Consider the following 22,910-nt stretch of genomic DNA (forward strand, 5'->3'; position numbering starts at 1 on the left):
AAAACAATGCATCTTTTAATGGCGGATAAGGTCAGTACAGTTGCTGGTTCCAGATTAGCGGCCCAAAAAATAAATAAAAATACAATCATTAATAGACAAGAGTTGCACAATAATGCTGCAGGCCATACAATAAGCCAAGAGCTGCAATGTGAGAGCACATTTATACTTTTTTTTTCCAGCACAGTCAACTTTTTTGCTGTTTTTAATGTTCGCCACCTCCCCGGAGTACTGCGCGGTACAACATACTTTACAAGTAAAATAGCCCATAGATCCCTCATAGGCCAGCAGGTATTGCCTTACAAAAAAATAAATAAAAAATTCCTGTAAAGAAACACTTCAAACACATCATGCAATATGAATGGGTGCGGGTTTACTTTAAGGAAAGTCTCCTACCTTATTAGCATTTGTATTAGGATATGTTTTCACTCTGTGGTCATAGATATGCTGGTGAATAAAAAGGATTTCCCTCAACCTGCTGTATAAACAAGAATATGGTCCCCTTTAAATCAGGGCATTTGAAATTAAAGGTGTTGTTTAATATTGTTGGTCTATCCTCAGGGTAGGTCATAAATATCTTACTGGCGAGGGTCCAACACCGAGCACCCCCGCCATTCAGCTGTTCCTAAACAGCTTCTACACAGCTCCACCCATTGTGTAGTGCAGGGATCAGCAACCTTTGGCACTACAGCTACTATGAAACTACAACTCCTAGTATGCACACTTGCTCATCTGTTCTTATAACTCCCATAGAAGTGAATGGAGGATTCTGGGAGTGGCGGGGGATGCTGATCCCTGGTGTAGTGGATGGAGCTGATTACTGCAGTGCTGCAGTACAAACTCAGTGAAAGGGAGCAGAGCTGCAGTACTAACTCTGTCCACTGTGTAGATCTGGCGCCGCACCTACATGTAAACACCTGATTGGTGGGTGTGTGGAGAGTCAGACCGCAGAGAATCAGACATTGATGGTCTATCCTGAGGATAGGCCATCAATATTGAAGTACTGGAAAACCAAGCTAAAGTAGGGGGTAAAATAAGGCTATGTACACCTTTGGATGCATTTTTTAAATAATTGCATTTTACTAATTTTTGGCTAAAAAATATTTTTTCAATTGGTCTTTATTAAAAATATTGAGCCATTCTGTCACAAGGGGTTAACAGTTTTTCTGTGTGGCTGGTACTTTCACTTTGTGCCAGGTCATTTAAAAACTGTTATCTCTTAACTACTGAGAGGTCATAAACACTTATTTAAGCCACACGCTTATCAGTAAGATAAGGACTGAACTTTAATAAGCGTTTATAACGTGAGAGAGCAAAGATAAGGAGTCCGTCTGCTCCTCAGATGACGGAAAAGACAGAAAATCCACAGGCTGCTGCTAGAGTATCTAAGCTCTGTACAGAAAAAAGGATTCCATATTGTTAATAACGATCAATTGAAAAATTATTTTTAGCTCAAAATAAGTGCAATGCAGTAATACAAAAATTGCCCCTAAAGGTGTACATAGCCTTTAAAGGGTCAGATACACTGTATTATAAAAGACCCTTTTTTTTCCCCCAACCTTGTATCACCCTGAAACAGCAGCCTAGAGAAGGAGGCCCCAAAGGAGGAGAAGAAAGAATGATATGCTTTATGTGATGTGCCAAGATGTCAACTCATCTCCTTCTGCTGGGACCCCCACCAAAAGAATGGGGGTCCTGTGTATGCCAAATGAATGGAGCGACAGTCACACATGTGTACTGTATCTCTGGTTGCCTCCATAGGACTGACATTAAGTGCTGATTACAGTGTTTTCTGTAATCTTCGGCAGCCCCACAGAGATGAACGGAGAGGGAGCACACATGCTCGACCGTTTCTCTATTCATATGCAGGACAAAGAGCCACAACCATAATGAAATAAAAAAAAAAATAAAACATTACTCATCTAATCAATCCTTGGCCAATCCAGCAGACTCAATGACGCTCCACCCTGCCTTTGTTAATAAAAGGGCAGGATGTGACTGCTGCAGCCAAGCAGTGGCTTCAGAGGTCATGTACCATACTATAGGCATCACGGTTCCCATCTCTAAGCGATGATGCAAGTAGTACGACTGACGGTTGCTGCCATTGATTGGCTGCTGCTGTCATGTGTCAGCCACTTGTAATTCATTACAAGGTCAGAGGTGGAATGAGCGAGAGAGTGAAGAGGTGAGTTTTCTTTTTCTAGCATTTGCAGCTCTAATTTTTCAGAAACCAGAAATACAGTGCACAATTTTGATAAGAATAATGTAATGCTTCATATTGCCTCTGGAGGCACTGTAAGAAACAAAAAAATTGCTGTCAGATTCCCTACCGATCACAAATGATTGCTGAATGTGATAAGTGATCGGTTTATTGTGGAGGCACCCTTCTAAAAAAGGATGGTCCAAAGTGCACAACCCCTTTATAATGAGAATTATGTCTATTCCTCTCCAACAGCTACAGAATAACAGAACTGAATATGATAAACAATCAATAAAGTGGCAGCAAAAATCACATGCCGCAAACGACAGCGAACAACACTGAACTTCTAGAAACCAATGGCTTATTGGCTAGAACCCAATAATTATGAAACCCCACGTCCCATAAGGTTGTCGCGTACATGGGCTTATATGTTACTAACTAGCTTTTTGGATATGTTCTGGTTGAGCATCTCCGTCATACTGTATATGTGGAGGAATGCTTCTTTGGGACAATAAAGACAGAAAAAAAAACCCACAATGTTTTATAAAGAAAATACGGTTTTGCACCCAGTTTTGGTGCACCAATTTGTATAAACTTGACCACCTACAATCATAAATGTTGTACAAGCTTCGTTAAAGCAAGTCCTAATATTCCCATTCGTCTGTCTTCATATCCAGGTAGCTCAGGATATTATTGGCAAACTTTACCGCTTGTTTCCTTGCAATTTTTGAACGTTCATCGCCCTGTGAGTCAATGGCATCTAGGGCGAGTAGCTGCTTGGTGAGGAGCTCTTCTAGCAGCTTGTAATTTTTATCTGCTCTGCTGCCATCAAATGACAGGACCTCTTTCTGAAGCTCAGATAGGCTCCCAAGAACTTTCCATACAGCAACGTGAGATAGGTGTTCTGGAATGACCGGATCGCCAAGGTTGTGCCTCCTTTCAAGAGCTTCCTTGAGGTCAATGTACGTGATGACAGTCTGTACCTCCACCACCGCTCTCCTTCTTGCCTCTCGAATGCAAGGGTTCTTCTCTACGCTCACTTCGTCCAACTGAGCAATAAGACTCTGAAGTTCGGACTTGGTCCCCAAGTGAATTTCAGACATGTTAATTTGTTTTTCGAAGAGCCTGGCTTTTATGTCGGCCAATCGTCCGCGAATGGTTTCTATCTGTACTATGGACTGATTCGTGGCCAGATCATAGGCGCTGGTGAAGTGGGCTTCCTCTTCAAGGTCCAGGTACTTGAGCAAGTTGTTAATTTCTTTAACCACCTCTTTTCTGTATGTCCTAACTTCTACGTGGCCGGAAACATCTAATGCATCCAGTTCTGCTATGAACCCAGAAAGTACACAAGATAAGTGTCTGTAGGTTTCACATTCATTGACACCGGCAAGAAGAGCAATCAGGCTGGCCCGAGCCTTGTTGACTTCGCACATAATGCAATTAATTTTAGATATGGATGGATGAGCATCGGTGAAGAGGGGAAGAGCCAGGACCTGTTGCTTCAAACAATTTTCAAGTATCTCTTGAATGGCGAGAACTTTAGTTAAAGTGCGATATCTGGCTTTTCTTAAAGAAGCTTTTCCTTCTGTCTTGACTTGAGTAAGTCTCATAAGAATGGTCTGAACGCCTTCTTCAAACTCCTCTGTGATACATCCTCTCCCTCCATACAAGGGACCTATTTGTTGAGCTACAAGATTCTGCATCTCCTTGAAAATCTTCTCGATCTCCAGCCGACATGGATGGTTTGCAGTCTTCTCCAGTTCTTTATGAAGCCTCTCCACATCCTCGGTTGCTCTTCGGCGGGCTTGCTGAATGTTCCCCTTTCCTTCTGTGTCTATAGATTCAATCTCAAAAAGCTGTTTGGTCAGAGCTTTCTCTAATCTTTTGTACTCTAGGTCACTCTGTAAGCCACTGAAGCTAGCCACATTCTGCTCAAGGTCTTTGATCTTCCGTTGAATCTCCTGAAGGGCTGTGATCGAAGCATGTTGATTACCCATATCCATACTCCAATAATCATCCGCTTATAATCTGAACTGTAAGACAGAAGAAGAGTTTTGAGTAACAAGACAATCACATAGGCCATACCTCCTTGCATTTAAATTATCTCAAAAGGGTAATTCCAATCAGTGCTGGTAAATATTACTTGCCAGTCCAAAAGATGAATGGGCTTGAAGTGTCAACCTTCTTTATAACAAAACGCTTCTGCCTACAGCAATTTTAAAGGGGCTGTGCCATAAAATACTTTTCGTCCTTTTTTTATTTATTTATTTTTTCTAATTTACCTCATTAGCAATTTTCTCTTATCCCCCATGCTTAAATCCTACTTTCTGGTTTGTCATGTGTCTGCTGTCCCATCATGCCTTAGGGCAGTGACATGTGTCCTGACATAGCAGATCATGTGACACTAACCACACCCCTTTTTCTTACCAATGAGGCTTCCTACATCCTACATTACAAGTCTCAAATGCAGGACGTACCCAACAGCAATTGAATATCCAAACAGATTGGCCGCATAGCACAATGATAGGATAATAACTTTACAATAAGGCAGTTTTGATAAATGGTGGTAATTGGGTGAAGTGATATAACAGCAATATCTGCTGGGCGGGATACATTTACATTAGTGGCACAACCCCTTAGACTTTGGTAACTCCACTACTCTTCATAGCAGAGGTTATTTACATCAGCCATGGTATCACAATGGACGTAAGATACGCAAGAAAGCTCAAGGCACCAAGAGCGCTACCGGCTGCAAAGACTCAATATTTCCAGAGTTGATCCTTTTTTTCCAAAGACTTCTGCAGTTTGTCCAGGCATGCTATCAGCTTCTGGGCCAAATCCTGACTGATGGATGGCAAGCCACTCTTGTGTAAATCAGTGATTAGAGTTTATTACAATTTCTGTGGTTTTGATTGTCCATCTGCTTTTTGAGGATTGACCACAGGTTTCCAATGGGATTGAGATCTGGAGAATTTCTTGGCCTTGAACCCAAAAATTCAAGGTTTTGTTCACTGAGCCACTTAGTTCTCACTGTTGGTGCTCCATCATGCTGGTAAAGCATTGTTAATCACCAAATTGCTCCTGCATGGTTGGGAGAAGTTGCTCCTCGATGGTTGGGAGAAGTTGCTCCAGGAGGATGTTTTGATAGGCAAAAAGGCAAAAGTGAAAAGTGGCTCGCTGAACAAAATCTTGACATTTTGGGTCCATGGACAGAAAACTGTGCCTCCTTTCAAGAGCTTTCCAAACCGTGGTCAATCCTCAGAAAGTGGGTGGACAAAAAAAATTAAATCAAAAATACAGAAATAGAACTGATTAGGCAGGAAAGCGTTGCCATCAGTCAGGATTTGGCCCAGAAGCTGATATCCAGCATGCCATAAGTCTTAAAAAAGAAGGGTCAGCACTGGAAATATTGAGTCTTTGCGTAAACTTGATGGATTTGTCAATAGCTAAAAAAACTCATAAATGTTTATAATTACACTTCAGTATACAAAAGAAACATCTGACAAAAAGATCTAAAAACACTAAAGCAGAAAACTGTGAAAACCTAAATTTGTGTCAGCCTGCCGAATCTCTTTGCATTCTGGCATTGCTGTCCAGCTCCATTCACTATAATGGGGACTGGCGGAGAGTGAAAAGAGACAGCAGGCTACTAGAGAATCTCAAGGCTGTACAGAGACAAGGGCTCAGAATTTTTCATAATGACCAATTGAAAAAATGATTTTTAGCTAGTACAATGCAATAATAATAAAAAAAATGCCTGCAAAGGTTTAAATAGCCTTCAACTCTCTCCATATAAAACTCATGCACGCTAGGTCAAGTTGAACCATGGGAGGTCGGGAGGGATAGCTACTGAACGGTCAACATTAGTGACTTGGCCACAGATGTCTTCTCTATGAAGAGCTACCGACAAACATTCTTTCCAAGCAGCCGCTTTGTTACTAGCTCAGCTTGATTTATAGGACAATTGTACTTTTTGAGTGAAGTATCTCTTTAATTTGCAGATAATAGTACCGTTTTCCTAGAGGAACACCCACAGTAAGTAATCAGCTGCATATTACATTCAGAAAGCTCCTCAATCTATATTCCTGATTGGAGGGGCGGGGGGGAATTAAAAGCCTCAACCAAGCCGACCAGAAGTAGCTGAGGCGGCTGCTCTGCCGGTGACTGTGAGCTTGCCTGGAATCTGACTGCAGCAGCGAGCTCTTAGTCTGCAGGCTATGACTGAGGCTAGGAATACTTCACCACATAAACCTCTCACCGCAGAGCACACGCAGCATCGGCCGAGAGCAGCTGTTCCCCTAACAAGCCGGAACAGCAACATCTAGTCCTTACTGAGGGAGTCCTGGGCAAGACACTATTTTATAGCAGTTAGGTGCCCTTTGTTAGTCTTTAGTAGACCTAGTATTTGTGTGGCATAGAACCAGCCTCATCATGTCTGCAAAATGTACTGCAAAAATATATAACCAAAAAAAAAAGAGGGGTGCAGTATGTTCAGATTTGTAGGGTATGTGCCAAAAAGTTAGGAATCCGCTGCAAATTAATAGCCATATTGGATCCCTGGCTCCTAGGACTGTCCAGTCCAGTACTGCCTAAGGCCTCATGCACATGACTGTACTCTTGGTCTGTGTCCGATCTGCATTTTTTGCAGAACTCACATGGACCCATTCATTTCCAAGGGTATGCAAAAAAAACTAAAATGGATAGTACACGGATGTCATCTGGGAGCTGTTCACATTCATGTGGCCAGGCTGCATATAATAAAACCTGTCCTTTTGGTGGGATGCATATGGATAGGATCCGCAATTTGCGGACCACAAAACAGATACGGTCGTGTGCAGGAGGCTTTAAGGCCCCTCAACATGGCCAATGATGGGGGGGGCAATTATCAGGAAATAGCTTGTTCCCAATAATTGAGTAAAGGAGCACATGACAGGATGTTAACCGCATGGCAACTCCAAGTAGTGGCATCCACCAGTAGTTTCCACTTGATCAGATTATGGGACTACTTGGAACCACAACCCAAGAACTAACGTAGTATATATAATACTGCTCCAGATCAAGGTCTAGAAAGCATTTACACCGCGTGAACAGAATAAAGTTTTCTGTCTATTGTGCTGCAGGAAAATAACCATTGATGACTAAGATTCTGCTGGAAGTCTGATCTCCACGCAGGCGATTGAAACCAAAGAAATTCTGCTAATAACCATTTATTCCATTCCTAATGTACAGATATAGGTTCAGTACAGAGCTACAGGTGAACAAGTGGCTCGGATACGACCTCTCACAGACACAGGAATCTGCTAGACTGTGATAAGTAGAAGGATTAGGAGCTGCACGTTTAGCATGATATTACTAGCGTAGGAATGTCCTGTATGATATGAACACGCTGTCAGGTTAATAAAAATATCTACATAGACGCTGCCTAACCTACCTGTAAAGAGCGTCCCAGGAGTTCTCCTTCAAATGTTGTTATGGAAGGACTCTCTTAGTGGCGTCACGATGTGTATGAACTGGTCCTCCCCCCAGTATACTTCCTACACCCAAGAGGATGCTTCCACCTTGCGCCCCGGCATGCATGGGAGTACAGAAGAGCAAATATTTCCTAATTCAAGGTAGACAATGGACTTGTCTTACATGAAGAGGGTGAGGCCTCAGTTGGGGCGGAGTATGAAGAGCACAAGTAATTATAGAAGTGTATGTGGTTACCTTAAAGACATTCAAACACACTCAAAGTCTCTGAAAACCCTCTATGTATCATGGATAGGAAGAAAAACTAAGACAGTCCTACCGGTAATTGGTTTTCCAGGAGTCTGACATGACAGCACACACTGGAGGATGTCCTATTGGTCTCTGTAGGGACAGGAGGCGAGAGAGATTAAAAGGCCCCTACCCACCCCCACTCTCCAGTGTTCTTCCAACTTTAGTACACCGGATAGGAGCCAACTTATTTATTGAAATCACAATGTTTAACCTCACATTGTTACAAAAATTTCAGATCAAATAGATCATGTACAAGAACATAACAAGGGGGGGGGGGGGGGGTAATATCGGGTGCTGTCATGTCGTACTCCTGGAAAACCATTTACCAGTAGGGCTAAATCTTAGTTTCCAGGACGTCCCTCCATGACAGCACCCACTGGAGAACTATCAACTTAAACAGAAAACTAGGGGGATCACCGCCTGGAGAACCTTCCATCCGAATGCCAGGTCTTGGTTTGCTAGGGAATCTAGCCTATAGTGTTTAGCGAAAGTCAAGAAACTAGCTCATGTTGCGGCCTTGCAAATCTGATCAACCATAGCCTCGGCTTTCTCCGCCCACTATGCTGCCGTGGCTCTGGTTGAGTGGGCTTTTATAGAGGACAGACAATATTTTGCAGTCTGTAGCATTCTCTGATAGTCTCTTTAATCCATTGGGCTAAGGTATGTTTTGACACCTTGTCGCCTTTATTCCTCCCACCGAACTGAATGAAGAGGTTAGCCGATTTCCTCCAGGATCTTGTTCTTTGAAGGTAGGCCATGACTGCTCTTCTAACATCCAGACAATGGAATCGTTCCTCCTGTATGTTTTTGGGTGAGGTACAAAATGAAGAAAGCATTATTTCCTGGTCCCTATGAAAAGGGAGACTACCTTAGGCAAGAAGGATGGGTCCAGTTTCAGTATTATATGGTCATCTTAAATTTTTAAATATGGCTCTATTATGGAAAGGGCTTGGATTTCCCCTATTCTGCAAGCTGTAGTTATCGCTACCAGGAACACCGCCTTAAGGGACAACATTGTGTCCGATATCTAATCAATCGGTTCAAAAGGAGGGTTACAAAGGCCATTTACAGACGTGGACAAAATTGTTGGTACCCTTTGGTCAATGAAAGAAAAAGTCACAATGGTCACAGAAATAACTTTAATCTGACAAAAGTAATAATAAATTAAAATTCTATAAATGTTAACCAATGAAAGTCAGACATTGTTTTTCAACCATGCTTCAACAGAATTATGTAAAAAAATAAACTCATGAAACAGGCATGGACAAAAATGATGGTACCCCTAGAAAACACAGAACATAATGTGACCAAAGGGACATGTTAATTCAAGGTGTGTCCACTAATTAGCATCACAGGTGTCTACAACCTTGTAATCAGCCATTGGGCCTATATATGGCTCCAGGTAATCACTGTGTTGTTTGGTGATATGGTGTGTACCACACTCGACATGGACCAGAGGAAGCAAAGGAAAGAGCTGTCTCAAGAGATCAGAAAGAAAATTATAGACAAGCATGTTAAAGGTAAAGGCTATAAGACCATCTCCAAGCAACTAGATGTTCCTGTGAGTACAGTTGCACATATTATTCATAAGTTTAAGATCCATGGGACTGTAGCCAACCTCCCTGGACGTGGCCGCAGGAGGAAAATTGATGACAAATCTAAGAGACGGATAATCCGAATGGTAACAAAAGAGCCTAGAAAGACTTCTAAAGAGATTCAAGGTGAACTTCATGCTCAAGGAACATCAGTGTCAGATCGCACCATCCGTCGTTGTTTGAGCCAAAGTGGACTACATGGGAGACGACCAAGGAGGACACCATTGTTGAAAACGAATCATAAAAAAGCAAGACTGGAATATGCCAAACTACATGTTGACAAGCCACAAAGCTTCTGGGAGAATGTCCTGTGGACAGATGAGACAAAAATCGAAGTTTTTGCCAAGGCACATCAGCTGTATGTTCACAGACGAAAAAATGAAGCATATCAAGAAAAGAACACTGTCCCTACTGTGAAACATGGAGGAGGCTCTGTTATGTTCTGGGGCTGCTTTGCTGCGTCTGGCACAGGGTGTCTTGAATCTGTGCAGGGTACAATGAAATCTCAAGACTATCAAGGAATTCTAGAGAGAAATGTACTAGCCAGTGTCAGAAAGCTTGGTCTCAGTCGCAGGTCATGGGTCTTGCAACAGGACAATGACCCAAAACACACCGCTAAAAACACCCAAGAATGGCTAAGAGGAAAAAATTGGACTATTCTAAAGTGGCCTTCTATGAGCCCTGACCTCAATCCTATTGAGCATCTTTGGAAGGAGCTGAAACATGCAGTCTGGAAAAGGCACCCTTCAAACCGGACACAACTGGAGCAGTTTGCTCATGAGGAGTGGGCCAAAATACCTGCTGAGAGGTGCAGATGTCTCATTGACAGTTACAGGAAGCGTTTGATTGCAGTGATTGCCTCAAAAGGTTGCGCAACAAAATATTAAGTTAGGGGTACCATCATTTTTGTCCATGCCTGTTTCATGAGTTTATTTTTTTACATAATTCTGTTGAAGCATGGTTGAAAAACAATGTCTGACTTTCATTGGTTAACATTTATAGAATTTTAATTTATTATTACTTTTGTCAGATTAAAGTTATTTCTGTGACCATTGTGACTTTTTCTTTCATTGACCAAAGGGTACCAACAATTTTGTCCACGTCTGTAGAACTATATTTAAGTCCAAAGGGGGAACTGACTGTCTAAAGGTAGGTCTCATCCTGGTCACCGCCTTTACAAATCTTTTTATCCATCTGTGGTCTGCCAATGGGGTGTCTCGAAAACAACCTAATGCAGAAATCTGCACTTTAAGGGTACTAGGTTTTAGACCCATATTAAAGCCCATCTGAAGGAAATCCAGAATGCGATCAATTGACAGAGAGGTGTCATCTGGATGAGTCAGGGATAGCCATGAAGAGAACTTCTTCCATATTTTGCTATATATGGCTGAAGTTACTGGTTTTCCACATTTTTGTAATGTTGAAAGGCCCTTTTTCTTTAGAGCTTGCCTCTCAGGATCCAGTCTATTAGATTCAATTTCTCGAGATTCTGATGTTCTAGGGGACCTTGTAGCAGAAGATCTCGTCATTTTGGGAGGGATATTGGAACCTCTATCGACCTCTCCTTCAAAATGGGAAACCAGCCTCTCTTGGGCCATGCTGGTGCTATCAGAATTAGAGTTGTTGAACTCACTCAAATTTTTTTTTTAAACCGCCGGAATCAGAGGCAGTGGCGGGAATGCATAGGCCAGGGCCATATTCCATTCCTGGGCTAAAGCATTCACTCCCCTCGGATTGTCTCTTGGATTTAGCGAATAGAAACAATCCAGCTTAGCATTCTCTTTTGACGCGAACAGGTCTATTTGTGGGACGCCCCACCTGTGGCAAATCATTTGAAATACTTCTTTGTTGAGCCTCTATTCTCCTTGGTTGAAGTTGTGTCGATTCAGGAAATCTGCCGTGGAGTTTAAAGGCCCCCTTTAGGTGAATAGATGAAATGGAAAGAATTTTCTTTTCCGCCTATGTGAATATTTGACTTGACAGACTTTGAAGTAGAGGGCTTCTGGTTCCCCCCTGACGCTTCAGATAGCAGACCGTGGTCATATTGTCTGACAATATTTTGATGTGTTGACCCCGAATCAGATGCTCCGCAGCCTTTAGTGTCTCCAGTACCGCTTTCAATTCTCTGAAGTTTGATGACCTCCGGCTGTCCTGTATGGACCATCTTCCCTGAAAGAAATGATCTTTTAAATGGGCGCCCCGGCCTTTCTGACTTGCGTCTGTGGTAATCAGTATTTCCCGAGCCATGTTCCATGTGCTTCCCTTCTTCAGGATCTCCGGGTTCACCGACCAGGACAACGAGTCCTTTACATTCTGCGAACGGATTATCCTGGAGTTGAGGGAGCGATGGTCTTTGTCCCAAGATGAGAGCACTGCGTCCTGCAATGTTCTTGAGTGGAACTGAGCCCATGGTAGAAATTGAAATGCATGAAGTCATTAGACCCAGGATTTGCATGGACTCCCTTAAGGTGTGACCCTTTTTCTTCCTGAAGGATTCCATCCGATCCTTCCTCTTATATTTTCCTGCTTTATCTCTGGGAGATAGGAATGTTGCTCTCCTGAATCCAGCAGGGTTCCCAGGAACTTTTTCCTGGTATCCGGATGCAGGTCCGACTTCTTGTAATTTATAATCCATTCCAACTCTGTTAGGAGGGATAGAGTTTGTTGAATATGATCCTCCAGACGCTGTTCTGACTCTGCTATGAGCAAGAAATAGTCTAGGTAGGGTACTATTAGTATTTGCCTTTGTCGTAAATAAGCCATCATTTCCATGATCACTTTTGTGAATATGCGCGGGGCTGAGGATACCCCGAACGGCAGGCATTGAAACTGGTAATGATAGATTTTTTCCCTGTGTCTGATCGCAAACCTCAGATATTGTTGGTGATAGTGATGTATGGGGATGTGGTAGTATGAGTCCTTTAGATCAGTGTTTCCCAACCAGTGTGCCTCCAGCTGTTGCAAAACTACAACTCCCAGCATGCCCGCACAACCAAAAACTGTCCGGGCATGCTGGGAGTTGTAGTTTTTCAACAGCTGGAGGCACACTGGTTGGGAAACACTGATCTAAAGGACTCATACTACCACATCCCCATACATCACTATCACCAACAATATCTGAGGTTTGCGATGTATGGAGATGTGGTAGTATGAGTCCTTTAGATCAGTGTTTCCCAACCAGTGTGCCTCCAGCTGTTGAAAAACTACAACTCCCAGCATGCCCGGACAGTTTTTGGTTGTGCAAGCATGCTGGGAGTTGTAGTTTTGCAACAGCTGGAGGCACACTGGTTGGAAAACACTGCTTGAGATCTATGGTGCAAAGGAACGCACCCGGGGTTATGAGCGGAGTTGTCGACCGTATTGATTCCATTTTGAACTTGTGATACACTAACCACTTGTTCAAGAATTTCAGATTGAATATTGTTCTGATTGACCCGTCTGGTTTCTTTAAAAAGAACAGCTTTGAATTCCTGAGGGTGAGGTACTTGAATTATTGCTCCCAGATTTACCAGTTTTTCTACATCTGCCAGAAGCTGAATCTGCAGAGTCTCCGACTGAAACTCCGTGATCCGAAACACTTGGGGAGGAGGACAACGGAACTCTATTCTGAAACCCTGGCAGATGGAATCTAGAATCCATTGATTTTGAGTGATTCTTGTCCATTTCTGCCAGAAGTAGCGTAGTCTTCCCCCCACCGGCCTGGCGTCATTATTTTCCTGCATTTGCGTTGGGGTTGAAGAGAAAGCCTCTTCCTCCCTTAGGGTAGCTCCATCTACCTGTCTTACCCTTTCCTCTAGCCGTTATGTTCTGGGACTGTCTGAAGGGCTTCCGAAAGGACTGCAGCTTTTTTTATTTTTCTTCTGGAAACCCTTTTTTCCTATCTTCCGCACTTTCTAGAATAGAATCCAGAACTGGGCCAAACAGGTGAGAACCAGCAAAGGGGATTGCATCTCTTCCCAAAGTTTCGTCTTTTCTGGGTCAAAAAGCAATCTGCTTTTGAACTCCCGAGGTACAAAAAGCTTATTTTCAGCTTCCTCCCATTCATCTTTTATTAACCCCAGATTGGAATTAACTGGGAAAAGTTTTTTCTTCTTTGCTCTCAGGCTCCCAAACATTTTGTCCTGGATGATACGGGCCTGCTCCTCATCCTCAACAGCCATCGTTTGTCTCATTACTGTTAGGAGGGGATCTAGGTCCTCACCAGAAAATACAAATCTTCGTAGCTCCTCCCTGATAGAGGAGGGGGGATGAACTTCCTCTTCTGAATAATATAGACCCTCGTCCTCAGAATCAGAGTCTATCTGAACCCTGAGTCACTTGGAGGGCGGAGGAGAGGGGACTGGGGTGGAGACTTGATTTGATCCCGCCGCCTGGACCTCTTCTCTTATCATAGCCCTCAATTCAGACATAAAAGAAGGTAGTTCCTCTTTAAGGATATTAGACAAGCAGTCCGGACATAGGGATTGGGACATGGGACCTGTGTCCTGTCTCTTTCTCAGCCTAAATTGGAAAAGAGAGAGATAGAAATAGAGATAAGGTAGCTAGATACCTATAGCAAACCCAACTATACCGCGGCCTCCAGCATGTTTTTTTGATGCCCGCCAACTAACCCACATGCGATGCGCGCCGCCATCTTCTTCCGGCGCACGCATCCGGTCACGTGATCCGCTCTGCCAGCTTCGCAGGGTGCCTAGAGGACCGCAAGAGCCGCAGCCGAGCCCAGAGCTCCCCCACGAGAAAAGCGGCGTCCTCGATACCGTGGCAACCATCATAAGAAGGAATGGAGTCCAGAACGGAACCCGGACCCCAGGTATCAGGGGAAAGCTAGGGGACCTCTTCCCAGAGGGGTGCTAGCATAGGCTACCAGAGGCTGAGAGGATAGGTAAACCCCCCCGACCCGGCCTCAGCCTTTCTACCCCCATCCGGGGGCTTGCATGTTTGTCTTCATCCCAAGCAGGGACTCCTCTCTACTCCTATCCCTGTATGGACAGGAAGAACACTGGAGAGTGGAGGTGGGGAGGGGCCTTTTAATCTCTCTCGCCTCCTGTCCCTACAGAGACCAATAGGACATCCTCCAGTGGGTGCTGTCATGAAGGGACGTCCTGGAAAACCTATTGAAAACCTTTATTATGCCAAAACTATTATATGTACTACAAATGCTTCCTATCTTCTTGCCCAGTTCTCTTTTCTCTCAAGTAAGGAAGGTCTTTTCCAATTTCCTATGGAATGGGAGGAGACCTAGAGTGGCTTACCATAGACTAATAATGAGGAAAGAGCATGGAGGATTTGGCCTTCCAGATGCCCTTACTTATTATAGAGCAATACATCTGAAAACATGGCTCCAAATCCAAGTTCCTGATTTTCGGGCACTGGGCAATAAACTGGAGCAGGTATACCTCACACATAAACAGAGCAGGGCTATGGTGCCTCACTACTACGCCCTTAGATGATAACCCACTCCCGAGGGGAACAGCATCAGTGATTAGAACCCTGAATAAAGAATATGGCCTTCTGAGTAGTCCCTCACTGAATATGCAAGTTGACCTTATTCCTCTATTTGTAAGGCCAGGAGTGAAAGATATTGCTCCGACGTGGGATAAACTCAGAGAGTACACGGTAGAAACGTTTCTTGGAGGCTTACCATATGGAGGGGGGTCCTGCAGAGCATCCCACAGGTTCCCAGGGGCAGCAACTTCATGGATGCCTCAGAACTTAACTCCACCAGTAAATTATTACATAAACAAATAGGTGAGAAAAGGGAGAGGATGGGATTCGAGAAATTAATGGATAAAGGGAACCTCCCAAGGAAACTGATATCGTATTTATACTAACTCCGAGGAGTAAGGTTACGCCCAATTATATTCAGCACTGGACGACAGAATTGGGTAGAAAATTTTCTGAAACAGACATTATGCGCTTACACTCTCATTCACATGGGTTCTCGAGGTGTATTCAGGTACAAGAACATTCTTATAAGGTTTTAACACATTGGTACAAAACCCCCAAACAGTTGTATGTAAGAGGTCTCCAAAACTCTGATAAATGTTAGAGGTGTGGGGCTGAGGCGAGAACATTGAGTCATATTTTCTGGTACTTACCTTCTGGTCAGCAATCCATTCAGAATATATCAAACCGTTCTATGGTTCTAACTCCAGAGTCTGTCCTGCTCTGGCTGCCCACGCCGACCTGGCAACCGAACCTTCCAAAAGGGATTTGATCACCCATCTGATTCAAGCAGCGAGACTGATAATACCACTGAAATGGCTCAGCGTGGAGCAGTGGAAAGACCAAGTCCATCTAATGTATACGTTGGAGAAGTTGGCAAGTTGGGAGGATAGAGCACATGACAGATTCCTGGAATTGTGGAAACCATGGAGGTCTTGTAGGTTGGGGGACCCCTCATAAAGTGGTTCTAGAAAATATATCCCCCTTTTGATTGAGATTATGATAATGCAAAAGTAGAATAAATTGGCTCCACTAAAAACTCCTCAGCAACAGGTCTTTTTGTCACGAACAGAAGCTAAAAATAACTGATAACCTACAGTATATAGTCAGTTTTGATATGTGGCCCCGAGGGAGGGCAAAGAGCCCCCCCCCTCTCTACTCGTCCCCTCATCCAGTCCCACACTCTCCCTACTCCCTCCCGCCTGTCTCATTATTCCTTAAAACTGTTCTATACATTCAACATTTCAATTTAACCTTACTGTTATATGTAATAAAGGTACTATACTAACTCCTGGAAACTGTATGACACGATATGTGCTGTACCCATTTGTCTTGCATTATGTTACTTTATACTGCGTACTGGGGTCGGAAATGTAGCATTCCTTATCTTATCTAATAAAAATAAATTTGAAAGAAGTGTATGTGGTTACATTGTTTTTCGGGAAGAAGCCTTTCAGATGGCCAGCAATGTACTGCCATTTAGTGTCACTAACATGTTGTACCAAGTGTTATCTATCTCCACAGGAATAACTGAAAGAGTATTGATGACGTTAGGCTGGGTTGGTCAAACTCCACCAACATGTTGGAAGATAAAAACCAGGGCCAAAACTTAAAGGGAACCTGTCACCTCCAAAACACATTTTAAACCGACATCATTACCTTACAGTAGCCCCCAGTGTGTTCCTAATCATGTCTTTCATTCCTCCACTGGTTGTTGTATACTTTATAAAAACGCAGTTTTAATCTGTGTTTTCGCTATCCTCGGAGCCAGCGGCCTTCTTGCTTCAAGTCAAGCTAAGCCCGCCCCTCCTCCCTTCACTGTGATTGACATCCTGCTGTGAGGCGGTGCGCTCCTTGTCACTGCGGGATCCCGTCTCTGGCTCCCGCACTCAGCCGGCCGCTTTCATCTCTCTGCGCATGCGCCGAGTGCACGCACGATAGAAAAGCCCGTCGCAGAGAGAGAAAAGCGGCTGGCTGAGTGCGGGAGCCGTGGACGGGATCGTGCAGTGACAAGGAGTGCACCGCGCATGCGCGAGACTCTGAGGATAGAGAAAACGCAGATTAAAACAGCGTTTTTCTAAAGTATACAACAACCAGTGGAGGAATAAAAAACATGATTAGGAACACACTGGGGACTACTGTAAGGTAATGATGTTGGTTTAAAATATGTTTTGGAGGTGACAGGTTCCCTTTAAATGATTTAAAATCGCCGCCAGCAACCTGTTCTAGAATGTGAGCAGGACTGGTTGCCACAATTAGTAGAGCTGCCTATAGGGGTGAGGAAGCGGTGCCTCACTACACTGCTCTACAATAAATGGTAATAATGTGATCCTGCCTACCATATGCCATCATGGCTGAGCAGCCTAACAGGAATGCTCACCAACATGTAGTATATGCAAGTGCCAGAGTGTAATGTATACTGGGGCCCAACTCCCTCACACTCCTAGGCAGCTCTACAAGTGGAGGCAACTAGTCCTGCTCACATTCTAGGACAGGTTGCTGGTGGCCACTTTAAATCATTCCTGGAGAACCCCTTTAAAGGTGTTTTTCCAGAGTAGAATACTGAATTCCTATCCGCAGGATAGGTAATCATTATCAGATTGTTGGGGGGTCCAACAGCCAGCACTGCCACTGATCAGCTTGTTTGAAGAGGCCACAGGCGGCGAGTGCTGCAGCCTCACTCACCACAGTGACATGGCCTCTTCAAACAGCTAATCGGCAGTGTGTCGGGAATTGGACCTCTACTGATCAGATATTAAAGGGGTTATTCAAAGTATAAAATATTCCCCCATATAGATTATACTTACCTCGCTCCCCGTCACCCGCGTCGCTCCTGATCCCCGCACGGCCGCTGCTGCATCACCTTGCGTCACCCACGATGCTAGAGAGACCTGTCCCCAATGTCATGGCCCGCTATTGGCTGCTCTTCCCGTTGCTGGATGTTTTAATCTGCGTGACGAGGACATGCGGCGGCCGTGCGGAGATCAGGAGCGATGCGAGTGTTGTGGAGCGGGGGAAGTATAATCTATATGAGGGGCCCGGCCATTGGGGAGCATGTTTTATACTTTGGATAACCGATTTAATCAGCTATCCAGAGGATTGGTCATCAATATTCTAGTCCAGTAAAACCCCTTTAATGGTTATGGACACCTTTGGGGGAATTCTTTTAAATATTGAATTCTACTTTCTTGGGCTAAAAATGATTTTTCCTGTTGGTCTTTATTAAAAATGTTCAACAGTTTGTCTTCTATAGCTTTCAGTTTCACTGCCTATGCAGACTGTTTCTCCTCCTTACCAATGAACTCCATTAGAGAACTGCTCTGCCGGCTCGATCTGTAGCCCTTATCTCTAGTGTCCTGACAGCTCATAAACACTCATTTAAGGCTCCTTTACACGGGCCTATACACAATAGCGGACAACAATAGGCATTTCTATAGGGGTGTCGGCCCGCGGATCCGCAATACACTACGGACGTGTGAATGGACCCTAAGGCCTCTTGCACACGGACGTTTTTGTTTTCCGTTCCGTTTTTTGTGTTCCGTATACGGACCTTATTTGGAACCATTAATTTCAATGGATCCGCAAAAAAAACAGAAGGTACTCCGTATGCATTCCGCTTCCGTATTTCCGTTCAAGGATAGAACATGTCCTATTATTGTCCGCATAGCGGACAAGGATAGGACTGTTCTATTAGGGTCCATTCACACGTCCGTAAATAGGTCTGCATCCGTTCCGCAATATCAGGAACGGGTGCAGATCCATTCATTCTCAATGGGGCAGGAATGGATGCGGAGAGCACACTATGTGCTCTCCGCATCCGCATTTCCAGTGCACGGCCCGAACGTCCGGGCTTCGGCCCTGAACTTCCGGGCCGCGGCTCCGCCAAAAAAATAGAACATGTCCTATTCTTGTCCGCAATTGGGGGGTGCCGGCCGGGTGTATTGCGGATCCACAATACACTACGGACGTGTGAATGGACCCTTAGGGGCCAGATGTTCCGTTCCGCAAAAAAACGGAATGCACACGGATGTCATCCGTATTTTTTGCGGGCCGCAAAATACTGAAAAAGACATACGGTCGTGTGCAAGAGGCCTTACTGGGATGGAACTGAACGTGTCAGATAATTGTATGGTTATCAGCGGAGATGAAAGCTGCATTTACAATATAATGAGAAATGGCTACCGCGGTCATTCATCCCCATACTCATTCACACATGATATTGGGAGCCGTATCAACGATGCTTCCACCTGGTGAATGAACGTTTGCTGGCGATCGGTGGCACCTGTACAAAATGCAATTAGGCTACTTTCACATCTGCATGTTTGCTGGATCTGTCATGGGTTCAGCAAAAACACATATGGTATAAAATACAACCGTCTGCATCTGTTTAGAATGGATCCGGTTGTATTATATCCCAAAAGAACAAGACGGATCTGTCTGGATCATTTTTTTTTTTCATGTCCAAAGAAACGGATCCATCACCATTGATCCGTCTTGATCAGTATCCCCTGACGCACTCAAAAACGTTGCTTGCAGCACTTTTGTGTGTGTCATGGGAACGCAATGAAACTGAATGCATTCTGGTGCACGCCGTTCCGTTTTGTCCCGATTGACAATGAATGGGGACAGAACTGAAGCATTTTTCTCCGCTTTTGAGATACTATGACGGATCTCAATAGCGTTAAGGGAAAGCGCAGGTGTGCAAGTAGCCTTATCAGGAACGAGTGTTTGAATGGCTTTTAAGCTAAGTTCTTATCAAACTGATAAGAATTTTTAGCTTAACCCCTTAAGGACTCAGCCCTATTTCACCTTATGGACTTTTTGTAAATCTGACCAGTGTCACTTTAACCCTGGGTTCACACCTGAGCGTTTCTGAGACGCGAGTTTTACGCGCATATTTGTCACACGTTTTTAGCAATAGTAAACGCGCGTTTGATGCGCGTTTGTGTGATTGACTGCAGTGTTGTCCAATGAGTCTATGGCCAAAACGCGCGACAAACGCCCCAAAAAAAGCTCAAGAACTTGTTTATGCGTCGGGTGTTTTACAGCGCGTTCAAACGCGCTGTAAAACGCTCAGGTGTGAACTTAGGGTAAGTGCTGATAACTTTAAAAACGCTTTGACTTATCCAGGCCATTCTGAAATTGTTTTTTCGTCACATATTGTACTTCATGACACTGGTAAAATGAAGTAAAAAAAATTTCATTTTTATTTATAAAAAAAATACCAAATTTACCAATCTTTTTTTTTAAATGTACAAGTTTCAATTTCTCTACTTCTATAAATATATAGTAATACCTCCCAAAATAGTTATTACTTTAGATTCCCCATATGTCTACTTCATGTTTGGATCATTTTGGGAATGATATTTTATTTTTTGGGGATGTTACAAGGTTTAGAAGCAAATCTTGACATTTTTCAGAAATTTTCAAAAACCCAATTTTTAGGGACCAGTTCAGGTCTGAAGTCACTTTGCGAGGGTTACATAATAGAAACCACCCAAAAATGACCCCATTCTAGAAACTACCCCCCTCAAGGTATTCAAAACTGATTTTACAAACTTTGTTAACCCTTTAGGTGTTCCACAAGAATTAATGGAAAATAGATTTTCAAAATTTCACTTTTTTGGCAGATTTTCCATTTTAATAATTTTTTTACAAAGCAAGGGTTAACAGCCAAACCAAACTCAATATTTTTGGTGGTAGTTTACAGAAACACCCCATATTGGGTCGTAAACTACTGTACGGGCACACGGCAGGGCGCAGAAGGAAAGGAATGCCATACGGATTTTGGAAACCAGATTTTGCTGGACTGTTTTTTTTGACACCATGTCCCATTTGAAGCCCCCTGATGCAACCCTAGAGTAGAAACTCCATAAAAGTGACCCCATCTAAGAAACTACACCCCTCAAAGTATTCAAAACTGATTTTACAAACATCGTTAACCCTTTAGGTGTTCCACAAGAGTTATTGGCAAATGGAGATGAAATTTCAGAATTAAAAGTTTTGGGCAAATTTTCAATTTTAATCCATTTTTCCCAGTAACAAAGCAAGGGTTAACAGCCAAACAAAACTCAATATTTATGGCCCTGATTCTGTAGTTTACAGAAACACCCCATATGTGGTCGTAAACAGCTGTATGGGCACACGGCAGGGCGCAGAAGGAAAGGAATGCCATACGGTTTTTGGAAGGCAGATTTTGCTGGACTGTTTTATTTTACACCATGTCCCATTTGAAGCCCCCCTGATGAGTAGAAACTCCAAAAAAGTGGCCTCATTTTAGAAACTACGGGATAGGGTGGGGGTATTGTTGGTACTAGTTTAGGGTACATATGATTTTTGGTTGCTCTATATTACACTTTTTGTGAGGCAAGATAACAAGAATTAGCTGTTTTGGCACAGTTTTTATTTTTTGTTATTTACAACATTCATCTGACAGGTAGATCATGTGGTATTTTTATAGACCAGGTTGTCACGGATGCGGCGATACCTAATATGTATACTTTTTTTTATTTATGTAAGTTTTACACAAGGATTTCTTTTTTGAAGCAAAATAAAATTATGATGTTTTAGTGTTTCCATAGTCTGAGAGACATAATTTTTTCAGTTTTTGGGCGATTACCTTGGGTAGGGTATGATTTTTGCGGGATGAGATGACGGTTTTATTGGCACTATTTTGGGGTGCGTGTGACTTTTTGATCGCTTGCTATTACACTTTTTGTGATGTAAGATGACAAAAAATTGTTTATTTAGCCCAGTTTTTATTTTTACGGTGTTCATCTGAGGGTTTAGGTCATGTGATATTTTTATAGAGCCGGTCGATACGAACGCGGCGATACCAAATATGTATACTTTTTTTTTTATTTATGTAAGTTTTACACAATAACAGCTTTTTTAAAACAAAAAAAATGATGTTTTAGTGTCTCCATATTCTGAGCTATATTTTTTTTTATTTTTTGGGCAATTGTCTCAGGTAGGGGCTCAATTTTTGCGGGATTGGGCGACGGTTAGATTGGTACTATTTTGGTGGGCAAACGCCTTTTTGATCGCTTGCTGTTGTACTTTTTGTGATGTAAGGTGACAGAAAAATGGCTTATTTAGCACAGTTTTTATTTTTTACGGTGTTCATCTGAGGGGTTAGGTTATGTGATATGGTTATAGAGCCGGTCGATACGGACGCGGCGATACCCAATATGTATACTTTTTTTTCCCCCCCTATTTTTTTTCACTTTATTTGGGGAAAATGACGTTTTGTTTATTTTTACTTGAAACTTAATTTTTTTGGGGGGGAAACTTTACTTTTTCAACTTTTTTTTTCACTTTATTTTTTGTCCCACTTTGGGACTTGAACTTTTGGGGGGTCTGATCCTTTACAATGCATTCCAATACTTCTGTATTGGAATGCATTGGCTGTATGAGTAATACAGTGAGTATTACTCATACAGCTTCCGGCCTGTGAGATCCAGGGGGCTGGATTTCACAGGCTCGTCACCGGAAGGCAGCGCGATGCCTTCCTTAGACATCGCGCTGCCTTCCATGCCATCGGGTCCACCTACAGCAGCACGGGGACCCGATCGCCGCAATCTATTTTTAAACTTAGGACGTACCGGTACGTCCTGAGTCCTTAAGGGGTTAAAGAGGACCTTTCTTTTTTTTTTGTTCTAGATAATTACGTTTCCTTGCAGGGTACTGCAGCTGATGCTGCCACCCTGTCTGTTTTTTTTTTTTTTTCAATATCGCTCCTACGCCCCCCTGTTTTCCCGCTCAGTATGTTAATACTGAGCATCAGTACATGTTTTGCTATAGAGCCTGATACTCACATGTGTTCCTGACTTGTACTTCGTTCCTGGATTCTGCTAACCGTCTGATCCCTGCCTGCTTGCCTTGACTCTCCTGTTGCCGACCTGTACCTGTGC

The 22,910-nt window shown here is 43.3% G+C and overlaps 1 protein-coding gene across 1 annotated transcript in view; it reads right to left on the bottom strand.

The window, feature by feature from the left end:
- BAG5 (BAG cochaperone 5) overlaps positions 1–22,910 on the bottom strand; it is a 24,966-nt gene continuing 2,056 nt past the window's right edge. The window contains exon 2 of the mRNA XM_044272174.1: positions 1–4,230. Within this exon, the coding sequence (XP_044128109.1) occupies positions 2,842–4,200 (1,359 nt within the window). The 5' untranslated portion in view covers positions 4,201–4,230 and the 3' untranslated portion in view covers positions 1–2,841. The remainder of the gene's footprint in view (positions 4,231–22,910) is intronic.

The sequence above is a fragment of the Bufo gargarizans genome, chromosome 11 (genome assembly GCF_014858855.1).
Source record: "Bufo gargarizans isolate SCDJY-AF-19 chromosome 11, ASM1485885v1, whole genome shotgun sequence".
NCBI classification, from domain to species: Eukaryota; Metazoa; Chordata; class Amphibia; order Anura; family Bufonidae; genus Bufo; species Bufo gargarizans.